This window comes from Eremomyces bilateralis, assembly GCF_010015585.1.
Source record: "Eremomyces bilateralis CBS 781.70 unplaced genomic scaffold P152scaffold_28, whole genome shotgun sequence".
Classification (NCBI taxonomy): domain Eukaryota; kingdom Fungi; phylum Ascomycota; class Dothideomycetes; order Eremomycetales; family Eremomycetaceae; genus Eremomyces; species Eremomyces bilateralis.
In genome coordinates, this window is record NW_022985094.1 from 144,867 (window position 1) to 158,368 (window position 13,502).

Sequence of the window (13,502 nt, forward strand, 5' to 3'; positions counted from 1 at the left end):
CCCAACATCTCGAAGCGTGATACATCAAACGACGATATCTGATCTGTGCTTCCATCGACGGATGGTTAAATATGCCTGGGCCAGTGTCAAATGATCAAGTTTGTGTATTGTACTACTCTCGTGGATTTTCCTGACTGAAACATGGCAGTTCTTCGCACGGGTGGGCGAACTTCTCGAAGAAAACAAGAAAGCAGGACATGGATCAGTATTCTTCACCCAGAAACGATGTACGAATTGACTTGTCTACAATTTATTAGAACCACCTAACATTTGCTAGTAACTCCCTCGAATGTCCAAAATGCTGAGGACAAAGACCCCTTATGGGATGTGAACCTTCCAGGTCCTTTCGCCGTCTTAATTCGTGCTACCAATGGCAAGTCCAAGGAGAACAGAGACGACAAGATCAAAGTTTCTACGGTCGTACAGCCGGAGAGCTCAGAAGAATTCTTTAAGCAGTATGCTGATGTGTGCAAAGCGGGCATGCAAGCGTTAAAGCCAAAGGACCGAAGCAAACGAAAGAAGAAAAAGGCCAAGAAGAGGAAGGGACCTGTGGATGGAGAAAAGAAGCCATGAAAGGGCGTGCATGTGGTTTTCGAACCATCCTATCATCTTGTGCAGCAAATTGAAGAGAGAAGACTTATTCATAGGCAGTCAAAGCCACCCGCCTCGGCTGTGTTGGACTCAACAGCTATCCAGATGAAGGTATCATGGAGGCAGGGAAGCACATCAGCGAGCACCAGAACATCACATTGTGGAGAAGCGATATGAATGATGAGGGGACTTGGTTGCTAGGTATTTACACACCTTCTATGCGGTAAAAGATAATTCCTTCTATAGGAGAGTGGCAATTACTCAAACCCTGTATCTTCAATGTGCCTTTTCTTCTGACCCTGTACACCTCTCTAGCTGATTATACAAGCTAGTATATTCTGCCGAAGTCTGCTCAAGTCTGCCCAATTCTGTGAAACCTCCATATCTCGAAGCCATCCACTAGGATCGATTTAGCTCTTCTTCGCAATCCTTCCGCTTCGACGAAGTCCAGTCTGTTTCCGAGCCACCTGGCAAGCTAGCCAACCGAACTCGATCTCCATGCTTCTTTCAGTTATCGGCAGGAAAGGTTCACCCCCCCGAGTCATCTTCAAGCCGATCGTGGCCTTGCTCCCAGGGCTTTTCTGCCTCGTTCTATCCGGTGCGTCGAGGCGTTCCCGCTCGAGTTGTCGTCCAAGGTGATTGTTGATAACCACCATGTCTTTGAAGAAAGTTGCATAGCGGGATTTTTCTTTCAGGCGAGAATTTGGATCTTGAGCTCGACGTATGACGCCGTTGTCGATAACCGTGGAGTTATCCGTGCACAATGCCTGGACCAGGTCCTCCTTCAATTGTTCATCAATGGGCCCTTCTAAGATCAGGGTTCGTATTTTGTGCCGTTCTCCAAGCTGAAGAAGACTCTCGATGCATGCCTTGGGTTTGGGTTGAAGTAGAAATTGGCCGCAGAACTTTTTGCTATGGTCTGCATCTGTGATGTAGCTCCAGAGAAAGTCATGGATTTGAGACAGCTCGTCTTCTTCCTCTGAGCTCTCGTCTGTGTCCAAATCCTGGAGCGCACATTTGCCTGGGTCCCCCACAAGGAAATGGTCGCCATTGACAGGTGGTCCAACAGCGATGAAGCTCCGACGAGTGAAAAGGACGCCTGATTCGACTTTCAAGTGAATCTTCCTCCATGTATGTCCGACACACTGCTCGAAGAGAGTTGCATACATATCGTCTTGAAAATTGCTGAATTGGTTCGCGTCTAGGATGAGTTTGACTTCCCGGAGAGCCTTAGTGCCAGTGAAGTCAGGGGTCATCAGGACTTCGAGAGCGCCATCCTCCTTGTCGAGATTTAATCGGTGAGCACCTGTACTCTGAGTAGGAGTAGTCATAGTGGCTGATTGTGACAATGATCGGGAATTTAGTGAATTCGAGTATGTTGCGGTTGTGCGGATAAAGAGTGGTCGCTTTCAACACATCAACAAAACTCACATCGCATGCACCAATTCTCCCACAACAACATGCGGATACGGTTCTCCCGATCCTCCGGGATGGCACACATTGATGATTTGCAATTTGGATTCACTGTCAAAGTCCAAAGGAAGCGTTGTCACCGGAGACTGTATTATAGGCTCTCCACCAGACACCCATATTCGCGGCAACCAGTAAGTCCAGCATTTTTATACCTTCATCTTCAATGATCAGCTTCCCTAACTTCGCCTTCTTTCCTCCAATGCCTCCGCCTGCTTTTTCTTGTCCCAAGGCAAGGTTAAGCTCATCAGTTGGCGGACGAATGTGTTGTCCTCTATCCCTCCCAAGGCTAGGCGTGGATTTCGTCGGGAGTGAGGCTTCACTATTGCTTTCACTCTTCGTATACCGTATTGGTCCCTCCCTCGATGCCGTCGACACGGTTCCAGGGAGATTGAATCGAAGTTCGCTGACGACAGAAGGAGGACCGATTGAAGCCGAGGACCCAACTATTGGAGAATGCTTACACTACCAAGTTCAGCGCTGGATTGCTGCATCATCGAATCCAACATACCTTGAGAGACCCTGTCACTAAACTCTCAATAAACTCACACCTTCCACCCCAAGGGCTTAGGAATGTATAGCATCTCTTCGCAGACCGTTTCCGTTCTGTTGCTGACAGTTCAAGCCGATTTTGGGAGGGGCCGAAGGAAGACGGTCTATGACCTCCCGAATCAAAAGACGGCTTGCTCTGGTGTCGGCTGCGGACCTTGAGTGCCGCAGTGAATCTGCTGGTGCTATCATGGGAATGGCTCTTCCGGTGGCCATCAGAAAACGGACGCTCGGAGATCTGAGACCCCTCAACCCAAATTCGGCGCCAAAACACGTCACACCGCACCCGACGATCGTCCGACACCGAGAGTTGCGATTTATTGATTCCTGTAGTTGCGGAAGCTATAAACTTGCTATACCCTGGGTTGCTGACCTCCACATACAGAGGGGTGCCACTTTTGCGGATAAAGGTTGCCTCGCTTTTGGAAGGGTGCGAAGAGACGTTTATCGGAACTGGATCGGAGATTGTTGCTACATTCCATTGGGAATCTGATGCCGGATCCCTTCGAATAAGCGTGAGCACATCCTCGGGGGGAAATCCGTGAGAAGCTATTCCGGTCGGAGTCATCGATGTGGTTTCTGTCGATATGTCCATGCTAAGAGAAGGCGGGTGATCACTAGAGTCTGCGACTAAGCTCCTTGGACCTGGATAGGCGGATCTAGGAGAATCTGGATTCCGATTCGGGGGCTGTTTCCTAGCAATTCGAAAAGGTGACGAGGCCGGCTCGTTTCTAGGACCTTTCGGTGGCCATCCAAGTCCGTCTGCTTCTGGGATAGGAGACGACCGATTCCAAGGCTCTAAGTCTGGCAGATCCGGGAGAGGCCTAGAGTTGCTCGGTGGCAGACCATGTTCGGACACTGCAGGCAAATCCTTTCGAGGGATACGGTAGCTGGAATCCAATGGAACGGCATCCTGTGTTGGGAGTCTCTGGCTTCTTGCGGACTCAAGAAAATCCTGGTCCTCTGGTCGATCGACATGAACATAGTAAAGAGCGCTAAGCACGTCCTCTGCGCTCACCACTTTATCTCTCGGTTTGACTGGTGTCAGGAACATGTCTTGGGTGGATTAGCGATGGTTGATGGCAAAACAAGTAATCACCTTACCCCGACTGCCAGGAACACGAGCGATATAAAGAACAAGTGGATCTTGTCTTTCATGAGTTGGATTGCGTGGATAATCAGGAGGATTAGCAGCAATGGTTGTAATCGTCGAAAGAGACCTCGCCTCGACGGGTGACGCCATTGAAAATGGTTTACGACTTCAACAGATCGAATTGATAGAAACAGCGGGTCGGACGTTGCTTAATAGCCTGTCTCCAAATATTAATAGAAAAAAATATTTACTTCGATGCAAATGGACTGCTGAGGTGGCTGTGCGCAAACTGGATGCGTGTCCCCCGAAAAGCTGACGATCTGTCCACGATCTTCTTGGTTAGTGGTAAGCATTACGGTAGTGAGGCTGATATGACCAAAGCATGGACTTATGCTGGCCAAACCATGAGTTGGAGACACTAATTACAGGACGGTCCATTTGATCTGATGGAATTAATACGATCTGGATACCTCCGGAGTGAGAGCGGACTCCTTCCCGTTGTATCTTCACTGTGTCACGTGCCAGTGGAAACGAGGAAAATTCTTGGCACATATACTAACCTATTTAGGTTTAGCATTGCTGATGACATAATGCTCAGCATGTGTGGTGCCTGATTTGTTAGTGCCTGTCTGCCTGACAGCCTGAAGACGCACGTTGACGCGACACCAAGTCGTGCTGCCTACAGCAAGGAGCTTTGTTGGAGCTCTACCATACCAACACTCACATCAAACTCTCATCCACCATCTACCTTTCCTTCTGCTTCTTCATTCCTCGTTTAATCCATCTCTTCTTTCCCTTACTTAACCTTTCACTGTCGGAAGTAAACCCAGAAGGATGGATACCCTCGTCTCCCGATACAGCCGCCCGGCTTTCGTCGACCGCGAGTACACAGCAGAGGATCAAGAAGACGCCTATCAAGCCACTCCTTCCCTTTCACTACAATTCGCATTACCTCCGGTTTCACAGGTGAGCATTACTTGGCTTCTTGGATCAAGTTCGCATTGCTAACGACATGATTAGGCATCATCATGGCTTCGAGCCATGACCGATGACCACTCCAACCCTAGTTGTCCCATCAAGATCGCTCACGGTACTACCACGCTTGCGTTTCGATTTCAAGGAGGCATAATAGTTGCGACCGACTCTCGAGCAACGGCCGGGAACTGGATCGCAAGCCAGACGGTCAAGAAAGTCATCGAGATCAACAGCTGCTTGCTCGGAACCATGGCCGGCGGTGCCGCTGTATGTGACACCAACAACATAGAGCGTTCATCATCTGACACTACCTAGGATTGTCAATACTGGCTAGCATATCTCGGCATGCAATGTCGGCTCCATGAACTCCGACATAAGCGCCGAATTACCGTGGCGGCAGCATCCAAAATCCTGGCAAACTTGGTATATGCCTACAAAGGCATGGGACTCAGCATGGTAAGAAACCGTTCCGATACACTTGTTGATCATCGACGCTAAAATGTTTGAATAGGGTACGATGTGCGCTGGGGTCACCCCGCAAGAAGGCCCAGCCCTTTACTACATCGATAGCGACGGAACCCGACTCTCTGGCAACCTCTTCTGTGTTGGCTCCGGTCAAACCTTTGCTTACGGTGTCCTCGACGCCGAATACCGATACGATCTGACGGAGCAAGAAGCACTTGAACTTGGAAGCCGAAGCATTCTCGCCGCCACCCATCGAGATGCGTTCTCGGGAGGATTCATCAACCTTTATCATGTGAAGGAGGATGGCTGGGTGAAGCATGGATTCAACGACACGAATCCCATCTTCTGGAAGACGAAATTGGAGAAGGGCGAGTTCTCGAACGTTACTGCGGAGCTGGATTAGGATAGTCATTCGGAGGTCATGCAGCACTTTGGGCGTTTCCATCAGGGTCAGATCGGGTCATGGATATATCTTCGCGACGACGACTCTTTTCTCGTCGACTGTAATTTCTACATCAATGTGATACCAGATCCTGCGGAGAGCCCTTAGGTATTACTTGTGAATGCGTTTAGTGGGCGTCTAGCCTCGTCATCCACGCAGTGAAGATCATGGTTGGGAGTTCACGTCGCCCTCCAGTTCATCATATTCTTCCCTGCGACTTATAATGAAGCTCTCTGAGATATATCACCCCATTGTGTGGAATTTTAGCGTATGGTTAAACGAAATTGTGTCCCAAGAAATGCTCAGTTATGTCTCATAGAAAAGAGTTCTAGGGGCAGTAGGCAGATCCAATATCCTTTCGGCCTTATAAACATTGTAGTACAAGCGCTTGATGTCAAGTGTCCCGCCCCATGGACGCCATTCGGGAACATGCCCATATGCAAGTCTTTATTCCAAGTCTTCTGGTCTTTTAGGCGGACCCTTCCGTGCTGGGCTATCACCAACCTGATCATCCACCAGATTCAATGGCGGCGGTCCCATCAGAGAATTCCCTCTGAGGTCGCCCGTTCTCCCTTTGCTGCTCTTGCTACTCGAAGGAAGCAATGATTCGCTTTCAAATGGGATGCCGCCGTTCGGGCCGTTCGATTCGTCCTCGTCGGATGAAATATCAGGCCCGCCGAGTGCTCGATCGATACCCTCCGAGTCGGCTTCGGCTTGCATTTTCCGATACTTGATGTAATTGTATGCAGCGATGGTCGCAATGGTAAGAACCAGGCCACTGATATTAATCGGAGTAAGCTGGTCGTCAAAAACGATGCTCGCGGCTGAAATGGTGACCACCTCTTTAAAAATGCCGGCAATGGACAAGGTCACCACCGATGTCCGTTGCAATAAGGCAAATTCGCTGGCTGTCATACAAAACGCAAGACAACCCGGGAATAAGAGAGCAAGAACACCAAACACGGTCCCCTTCAAGGACATGAGGTGAGCAAGACCTCCGCCGAGAGCGAAAAGCCCTTCCACTGGCACGGCGAGGGCGAAAATGGTAATAAACATAATGGGGGCTAGAGCGAAGATGCTGGAAAATGGATTCGATGTTGCAGGATGGCGGAGGAGAAGGATCTGTGTAAGGGACCAGCGGAAACCGGAGGAGGCGGCGGCAGACATGACCAGCGTGAACCCAAGGGGATTGAACTCGGTTTCGCCTGCGACCATCATTATGACACCGATGGTCATCGCGAGGATGATCATAATCAGTTGCCACGATGGCTTCTCGAGTCGGAAGATGAATGCAAAGAGTAGCACGAATCCTAGGACCGAAGACTTGCACATTGCTACATCACCATTAGAATATTTGCCGACAAAGGTGGGGATGAACTTACTATAAAATGTCAAGGATATGAACCGCATGCTCATATTCCCTAGACCGATATCGAAACTGGTAGCCGCACCACAAGGCCCGACTCTGGTCAAATAGAACCACTTGGTCATCACAGGTTTTTTCGGATCGTACATATCCTCTGGTTCATCTCCCTCCGTTCGGGTATGTGCATTAATCGAGTCGTGTCGGGGACGGAATCGTGGAAATATCCATAAGACCGTTCCGGCCAAGATGAATTGAACGACCATGTGTAGACATGTCGTAAAAAGAGGGAATGGGAAAATACGGGGATCGTCTCGTAACCGATGAGCGAGGGATTTTGTGGTCTCCTCGTCGCCATCAGCGGAGTGTCCCTTTTCTGAAAACATCCATTTATTGTACTGGCATTGTCAGCTAGGTTTCCCATATCACGAAGGGACTTATCACGAAGGAACTTACCACGGAGATTGATATGGAAAAGATATACCTTGCCCATTGTTAGATTCGACCATTCGTTCAATCAGAAGTCCACTTACCAGAGCCCGATCAGTGTCCCATTGTACGCGATATTCCTCCAAAACGCCGCCGACTTGATCAATTCCCTTTGATCTTCCTCTCCCGGGTCATTGTTCCATCTTCCTCCACCGGAGCCTCCAGCAACTCTCTCGTCTAATCTCGTCTTCGTCGCCTTCCTTTCCCTTCTCCGCCTCTTATCCTTTCCCGTCAACCCCGTCTCCTCATCGTCTTCCAACCGGTCGTCGTCTAGGTCGTCTATTCCATCCATCTCAAAATCCTCGCTACTCCTAGCGGTCATACCGGATGACTCGGATCCCACCGAGGCGTCAAGCCCGCCGTGCCGCCTGTTATCGGCCTCCAGATCGCCGGCGGGACGGATTGAGCGCGGTCGATGGTGCGGACGTGAATCGGTGGTGGCTGATGAGGTTGCGGTGACGGTAGGCTCGACGGGGTACTTGCTGGTCGATCGACTCTGGCGGATATCGTCGCGCTTGTGCAGTAATGCGCTAGGTGGAGGAGACTTGGTCGGTTTGGGAGAGACAGATGATCGATTGTTGTAGTGAGAAGGGGTCGGGATGGCCATACCAAAAGGATGGGGTCATAGACGTCAGGCGTCAGGTGCCCGAAAGGGGTACGCTAACGGGGCGATTCAATCACGGGCACATTGAAATGAACGGATCGAGGGTCAAACTGCAAAAGGTTCCACGAAAGCGAAATGGAAGTGTATCTTTGTTGATTAGTGTTGCTTTGAAAGTGATTCCAGAACCATGAAGATTGAAGCCAGAACTGAGAACATGGCAAAGGTGTGTCCTCCATGCACAGAGCAACGGGGTAACTGACCAGGGAGTCTGGATAGTCGAGATCTCCGGAATACTCCTCCGTAGTTCGTACGGTAAGTAAAGTAAGTAAGAGCTAAGGGATATTAATAATTCATACCCGATGAATCCGAGGATCGTGTCCATCCGGATTCTGGAATACTAACAATACGATGTCTTTAACTCCTTATTAAGGTATTCTAACCGAAACCTCCTTAGTGGCCATATGAAGTCATTGGGCATATGAGACTATTGCGAGTGAGATTGTGAACCAACTGCCTGAGTCCTGAGTCCTGCCTCTTCCTGTTGAGTAGCCGTATCCGTACCCGCACTGCTACAGTATTATTACGACAGGAGCCGCATAAAAATGCCCCTTCAAGAGACCCAATATTATGACTGATCACTGAATCAGCTCGGTATTACGCCCATGTTTCGCATTCCTGGTTAACCAAGACCCCGCATTTTCTACATACCGGCATACCGGCCATATGAACCGCGTCTCTTCGAGCCAGGATATTCAAGATGTATGTATCGAGGCTTGGTGACTTGGGAATTGAGCAATAATTGAACATCCCCATCTAATCTCTCAAATAATCTAATCCAGCATGTCTACTTTCATCCCCAAAGAACTCAAAGACATCACGAGTGAAGTCGCAGCCATTCTCATCGAGCGCAAAGAGACCATTGCCGTAGCCGAGACAGTTAGCCATCGATCCCCTTGTCGTCCTTCGATTCTAACCCAATTCCAAGGCAGCGGGCGGTTTAATATCTGCGGCCCTTCTCGCGATCCCAGGTGCGAGTGGCTACTATTATGGAGGATTAACGGTGAATAGCCATGCCATGATAATCGACGAGGGCCGGTAGAAACATGAAGGCTAATGACAATCAGCTCTACACTCTGGCAGCCCGGATCGCCTACGCTGGTTGGACCCAGGAATCCGTAAAAGACTACAAAGGGCCGACTCCTGAAATTGTCGCGGGCTTGGCAGATCATACACGACGGACACTCGGGTCGACCTATGTGGTGTCGGAAAGTGGTACTGCTGGACCGACAGGTGGACAGTCGAAGAACAGGACGACGTAAGTGATATCGATGGCTTGGTTGAATGGTGCGTTCTCTTGTTGACGCCGAACAATAGAGGTTACGTTGCCTTGGCTGTGAGCTCGGAGAAGGGGACCGCTACCAAGGAACTCAACACGGGCTTGGGTGGTGATCGAGAGGCAAACATGGTCGCGTTTGCGATCGAAGCCATGAGACTTGTCAAGGAGGTGTTGAAGGGAGAAGCCAAGTTGTAGGCAAAGATGACGCAACACGGGTCTGGTCCAGACCAAAGGTCGAATTAACACGATGGTCCACTGAATATGTAAGAATACATCGAGTACGGGACGATCGGTGCAGAGGATTCCGGTCTTGTATTTGAATCCTGTCCCTAGATGCCTTGGGACTCCTTGTAGGTATTTCTAAACGACTGATTGATCCAAAAGAACGAGATGACATTTCAGGAAGTGCCGAAAGTGGCCATGAGTGAGAATTATACCGGAGAGTCATCGTTATTGTCGATATCTGTCTGCGGTGACACATTTGAGGAAGCCAGGGTGGAGCTACTTGGAGATGTACTTGGAGAGACGATGTATAAGTCCCGGAATTGGTCGAAAACCAGTCTCCTCCAGTACACATCTATTGGCAGACCGACCGAAGCCAAATTGAGCTTCATGCTTGGATAATCGGCAAACTCGGCTCGTTCTTCCTCAGGAAGCAAGTCTTCACCGAGGATATCTAGATGCGAACTGCCACGTGGGATTGCTTTGCGGGAACAGCGGAGGCCGATATCTAAAGGACTTATTAGGGGATGGTCAGGGAGAAGAGGCGGAGATACTCACTTTCGTCTAACTCTTGTGCCAGACAACGGAGCGACCATACTCGGATGCCGTCTTCGTGTCGGTATTTGTAAACCACGACCCTAGTCTTGTCTTCTTTGTCTAGGCCGTACCTCTGGCTGTTTGTCGAGGAGATCCCCGACTTGCTCAATGGTTCTGGAGTGTCAGTGGCCATGATACTGTACTGGATCCAATCGCGAATATCGAAAAGCTGGGGCTCTTGCATGGCATCCGACACTAGGACAGTTGCTGCTGGTATGGTTTATGCTTCCAAATCGATGCGGATGTTATCAAGACGAGGCTGCGTGTTTATGTCAGAGGCGTGAGTACACGAGGATGTAAGTCATGAACAGCAGCGCCTGGTCGGATACTACAAATAGGCAGATGATTGATTCAACGGAGGGCGCCACACAGACTCGCCGTGGTCAAATGTCTGATGAAGGCAGCACGGGAAAGTTCACTCCAGAAACTTAGCTGAGAATATGGATCAGTCATGGAGAAGGACATGCATGGTATGGTACCGGTAAAGTTGAAAGAAGGATGGTGAAACAGAGGTCAGAACAGTGAACAAGTATGTAACATGAAGTCACGAGTGAATCTGTTTTCCAGGAGGTTTGGCAGGATAGTTCTATTCTCTTCCACTCCTGTATTGGAACCCGATCAGGATGATGCGGGAGGACGATGTTGAACCGCTGCATTGGAATTCTGTCTTCAACCCGTTGGTTGAGATATCCTTTGTTCAGGAATCAGGAGGCGATGAGGCGTGCACTACGCAGTCGACGATAGCCGCCCCATGTGCCAGGCTGCCGCCGCTGTGACCGCCCACAGGAGCCCAAAAAACCACTGCTGCATATCTTGTCAGGTTTCACCTTTGACCTCCTGCCCCCGCCCTCTACCAGCCCTCCTCAACGGAGTCTCGAGAGGTACAAAGCCGTGGAATACGAAAAGAAGATAATGATGATGAGTTTTTGCCGCCCTGGAAGTATGCTTCGTGACCTGGACCATTTTCTTCGAACCCGAATATACTCACGCATCTCATCCCCATGACCGCAAGGCAACGTCTCCAGCATTCCCGACTAGAAATTCTCCGATCATGAGATGTTTCATACTCAACTCCTAGACTTCCGTAGTCTCACACCAACATATCATTTCTTTATGTTGTTAACTTACAATATTCGGAGCTCTAGAGGCTCACACCTGATACACATCCGTCGGGACTCTGCATCAGAGGGTTGACGGAGTGTCCCCTTGTCCACTACATTTAGACATTTGGTTTATTCATGCCGTATGCTCGATTTATCGCGTCTCTGTTTCTACTTGTATCTTTCGTCGCCCATTAGATAGTCGTTACAGTGTGGCTTCTCTCGGTTAATCACGTTTCTTGTCAGTTCCTTCGGTGTTCAACGGTCCTATTGCTATTGCTACCTCTTCATTATCTCACCTTAAACCTATCCTTGGACTGCCAGTATCATCGTGGAATACTCCTTAGTTAGCCGCTTACTGGTCCCTGCACTGACGGCCGTACGTCTAATGCGTTAAACGGCCGACCGCTTCGTTGACGAGAACTGTTTATCGCTTAGATGCATTATCCTCTGAAAAGCCCTCATCTATCTGTGTCACCTCAACGGCCATCGAGTCTCCATACCGGTAATTCCACGCAAGAAGATGTCAGAAATGGAAAAGCATGGGCAAAGACGGTAGATGAGCCTTGGGATCCGTTCATTCTGTGCCTGGACGGTGGGGGAATTCGGGGTTATTCGAGTCTTCTCATTCTGGAAAGCCTCATGCATGAAATCGCTGTTTGGGAGGACCGGCTCGAAGCTGAAGAACACCCCGAAAATGCTAGTCAACGACGAATATTCAATAGCGCCGAGTTGCTTCCATGCCATTATTTCGATTTTATGTATGGAACGAGCACGGGAGGACTAATAGCAACGATGCTAGGAAGATTAAGAATGAGTGTCCCTCAATGCATGGAGAAATATCGCACCGTTGGAGAAGAGTTGTTTGGCCGCCACCGAAGCAGATTCCCATTGGCAACGAAATATCACCACCAACCCCTAGAAGATGCCGTCATCGATATTGTCCGAAAGCACTGTCCGATTCATATTGAAGGTGGATGTACTGGATATGACCTTCACCCTTGGGAGATGGAAGCCAGCTTCCAAGCCATCGACATCGAAGGGACACCCCAAGAGCTGAAAAGGAGCGGCAGCTTTCAATGTCAGCCGACAGCGGATTCTAGCGACGGTTCCGAGCCAAGACACGAACATTCCTTTGACTTGGAATCTAACGACAGACACCAGGAACGGAGAATGGACCATGGGGTTACGTGTCCGTCAATCTGTCATACAATCTGCCTCACCGCTACCCATAATCAGCGCATCGCCGAAGCATATCTCCTACGTACCTACGACCACCGCTACCAGGATGACTGCCCCAGATGGCTGACACGATATAACGAAGGAGCTGACCCTCTGTGCATCTGGCAAGTTACACGAGCTACATGCGCCGCGCCGTTTTATTTCAAAGCTCTGGAAGCCGACATCCGCGATGAGGTCAAGGTGTTTAAAGACGGTGGTATACGCGAGAACAATCCAGCTGGGGCCGCCTGGAACGAGTTTGTCAGTATCTACGGTCCATTCCGCAACCCTGGGCTTTTGTTATCGGTTGGGACTGGTCGACCAAACATGGACCAAGATGGCTTTGCTAGTACATGGCCCGGACCGCTTGGAAAGTTGAAAATGGTACGGAAAGGGACGGAGAAGTTTGCAGTTTTCAAGAACGTCCTGATCAAATACACGGAAGGCGAGGAAAAACACCGAACGATGCTGAAACAATCCAAAGGCGAAGGTGAGAATACATGGTACAAAAGACTGAACGTTAGTGATGGTCTCCAGGGAATGAAATTGGATAATTGGAAACGAGGCTCGTGGACCGATGCCTCTGGCACGACAAAGGTCATCCCTGGTGGAGCCACCCTTACTCGGATCAAGGCTGCCACGGACGCATACCTGCACCGGGATTTCGATGAGCGGTTCGACACTTATGCGCCACCTCATGTGATGATTGAGCAGACGGCCGAGAAAATGGTTCGCCATCGAAGGGCTAGAGAACGAACACGCCACGTTAACGAGGAACGGTGGAGTACGTTTATGGGACTGACTCTTAGGAGTATGGATGAGAAGAGCGGAGCGAACGGCCACCTTTCCAATCCTGGATGAACTGGAGCCCTTTCAGTAAGCGGAACTCGGATTTGGAGTAGGGAAAACCACTATCCAGAGGTGCAGACTGGAAACATGATTCACAGTCGTGTAATACAAGCCCCTGGATGATATATGGAGGGAG

At 49.8% G+C, this 13,502-nt stretch overlaps 8 protein-coding genes across 8 annotated transcripts; 4 read left to right on the forward strand and 4 right to left on the reverse strand.

The window, feature by feature from the left end:
• Window positions 1-71: 71 nt before the first annotated feature.
• Window positions 72-912, forward strand: P152DRAFT_484978 (signal recognition particle, SRP9/SRP14 subunit; the record flags this gene model as incomplete). Its single annotated transcript, XM_033682033.1, has 3 exons — window positions 72-98; window positions 149-227; window positions 278-912. The coding sequence occupies 3 exons, from the start codon at window positions 72-74 to the stop codon at window positions 571-573; spliced, it is 402 nt and encodes a 133-aa protein (XP_033530677.1). The 3' UTR covers window positions 574-912.
• P152DRAFT_174507 (uncharacterized protein) lies at window positions 742-2,238 on the reverse strand. The gene has a single exon (XM_033674124.1). It carries the CDS (start codon window positions 1,920-1,922, stop codon window positions 1,002-1,004), a length of 921 nt encoding a protein of 306 aa, XP_033530678.1. The 5' UTR covers window positions 1,923-2,238; the 3' UTR covers window positions 742-1,001.
• Window positions 2,239-4,163, reverse strand: P152DRAFT_174537 (uncharacterized protein). Its single transcript, XM_033674125.1, has one exon. The coding sequence runs from the start codon at window positions 3,662-3,664 to the stop codon at window positions 2,555-2,557; it is 1,110 nt and encodes a 369-aa protein (XP_033530679.1). The 5' UTR covers window positions 3,665-4,163; the 3' UTR covers window positions 2,239-2,554.
• Window positions 4,136-5,844, forward strand: P152DRAFT_461910 (N-terminal nucleophile aminohydrolase). The gene is made up of 4 exons (XM_033680227.1): window positions 4,136-4,669; window positions 4,724-4,945; window positions 4,994-5,134; window positions 5,190-5,844. Exons 1-4 carry the CDS (start codon window positions 4,538-4,540, stop codon window positions 5,544-5,546), a joined length of 852 nt encoding a protein of 283 aa, XP_033530680.1. The 5' UTR covers window positions 4,136-4,537; the 3' UTR covers window positions 5,547-5,844.
• P152DRAFT_461911 (TPT-domain-containing protein) lies at window positions 5,666-8,322 on the reverse strand. Its single transcript, XM_033680228.1, has 4 exons — window positions 7,482-8,322; window positions 7,405-7,432; window positions 6,968-7,346; window positions 5,666-6,919 (listed from the first exon to the last, which is right to left on the reverse strand). Exons 1-4 carry the CDS (start codon window positions 8,042-8,044, stop codon window positions 6,033-6,035), a joined length of 1,857 nt encoding a protein of 618 aa, XP_033530681.1. The 5' UTR covers window positions 8,045-8,322; the 3' UTR covers window positions 5,666-6,032.
• A 559-nt stretch (window positions 8,323-8,881) lies between these two features.
• On the forward strand, window positions 8,882-9,572 carry P152DRAFT_404099 (uncharacterized protein; the record flags this gene model as incomplete). The annotated part of the gene is made up of 4 exons (XM_033676740.1): window positions 8,882-8,977; window positions 9,027-9,101; window positions 9,166-9,356; window positions 9,416-9,572. The coding sequence occupies 4 exons, from the start codon at window positions 8,882-8,884 to the stop codon at window positions 9,570-9,572; spliced, it is 519 nt and encodes a 172-aa protein (XP_033530682.1).
• Window positions 9,573-9,808: 236 nt separating this feature from the next.
• On the reverse strand, window positions 9,809-10,329 carry P152DRAFT_404255 (uncharacterized protein; the record flags this gene model as incomplete). The annotated part of the gene is made up of 2 exons (XM_033676753.1): window positions 9,809-10,107; window positions 10,158-10,329. 2 exons carry the CDS (start codon window positions 10,327-10,329, stop codon window positions 9,809-9,811), a joined length of 471 nt encoding a protein of 156 aa, XP_033530683.1.
• Window positions 10,330-11,734: 1,405 nt separating this feature from the next.
• On the forward strand, window positions 11,735-13,378 carry P152DRAFT_404252 (FabD/lysophospholipase-like protein; the record flags this gene model as incomplete). The annotated part of the gene is made up of 2 exons (XM_033676752.1): window positions 11,735-12,269; window positions 12,390-13,378. The coding sequence occupies 2 exons, from the start codon at window positions 11,735-11,737 to the stop codon at window positions 13,376-13,378; spliced, it is 1,524 nt and encodes a 507-aa protein (XP_033530684.1).
• Between the last annotated feature and the right edge of the window lie 124 nt (window positions 13,379-13,502).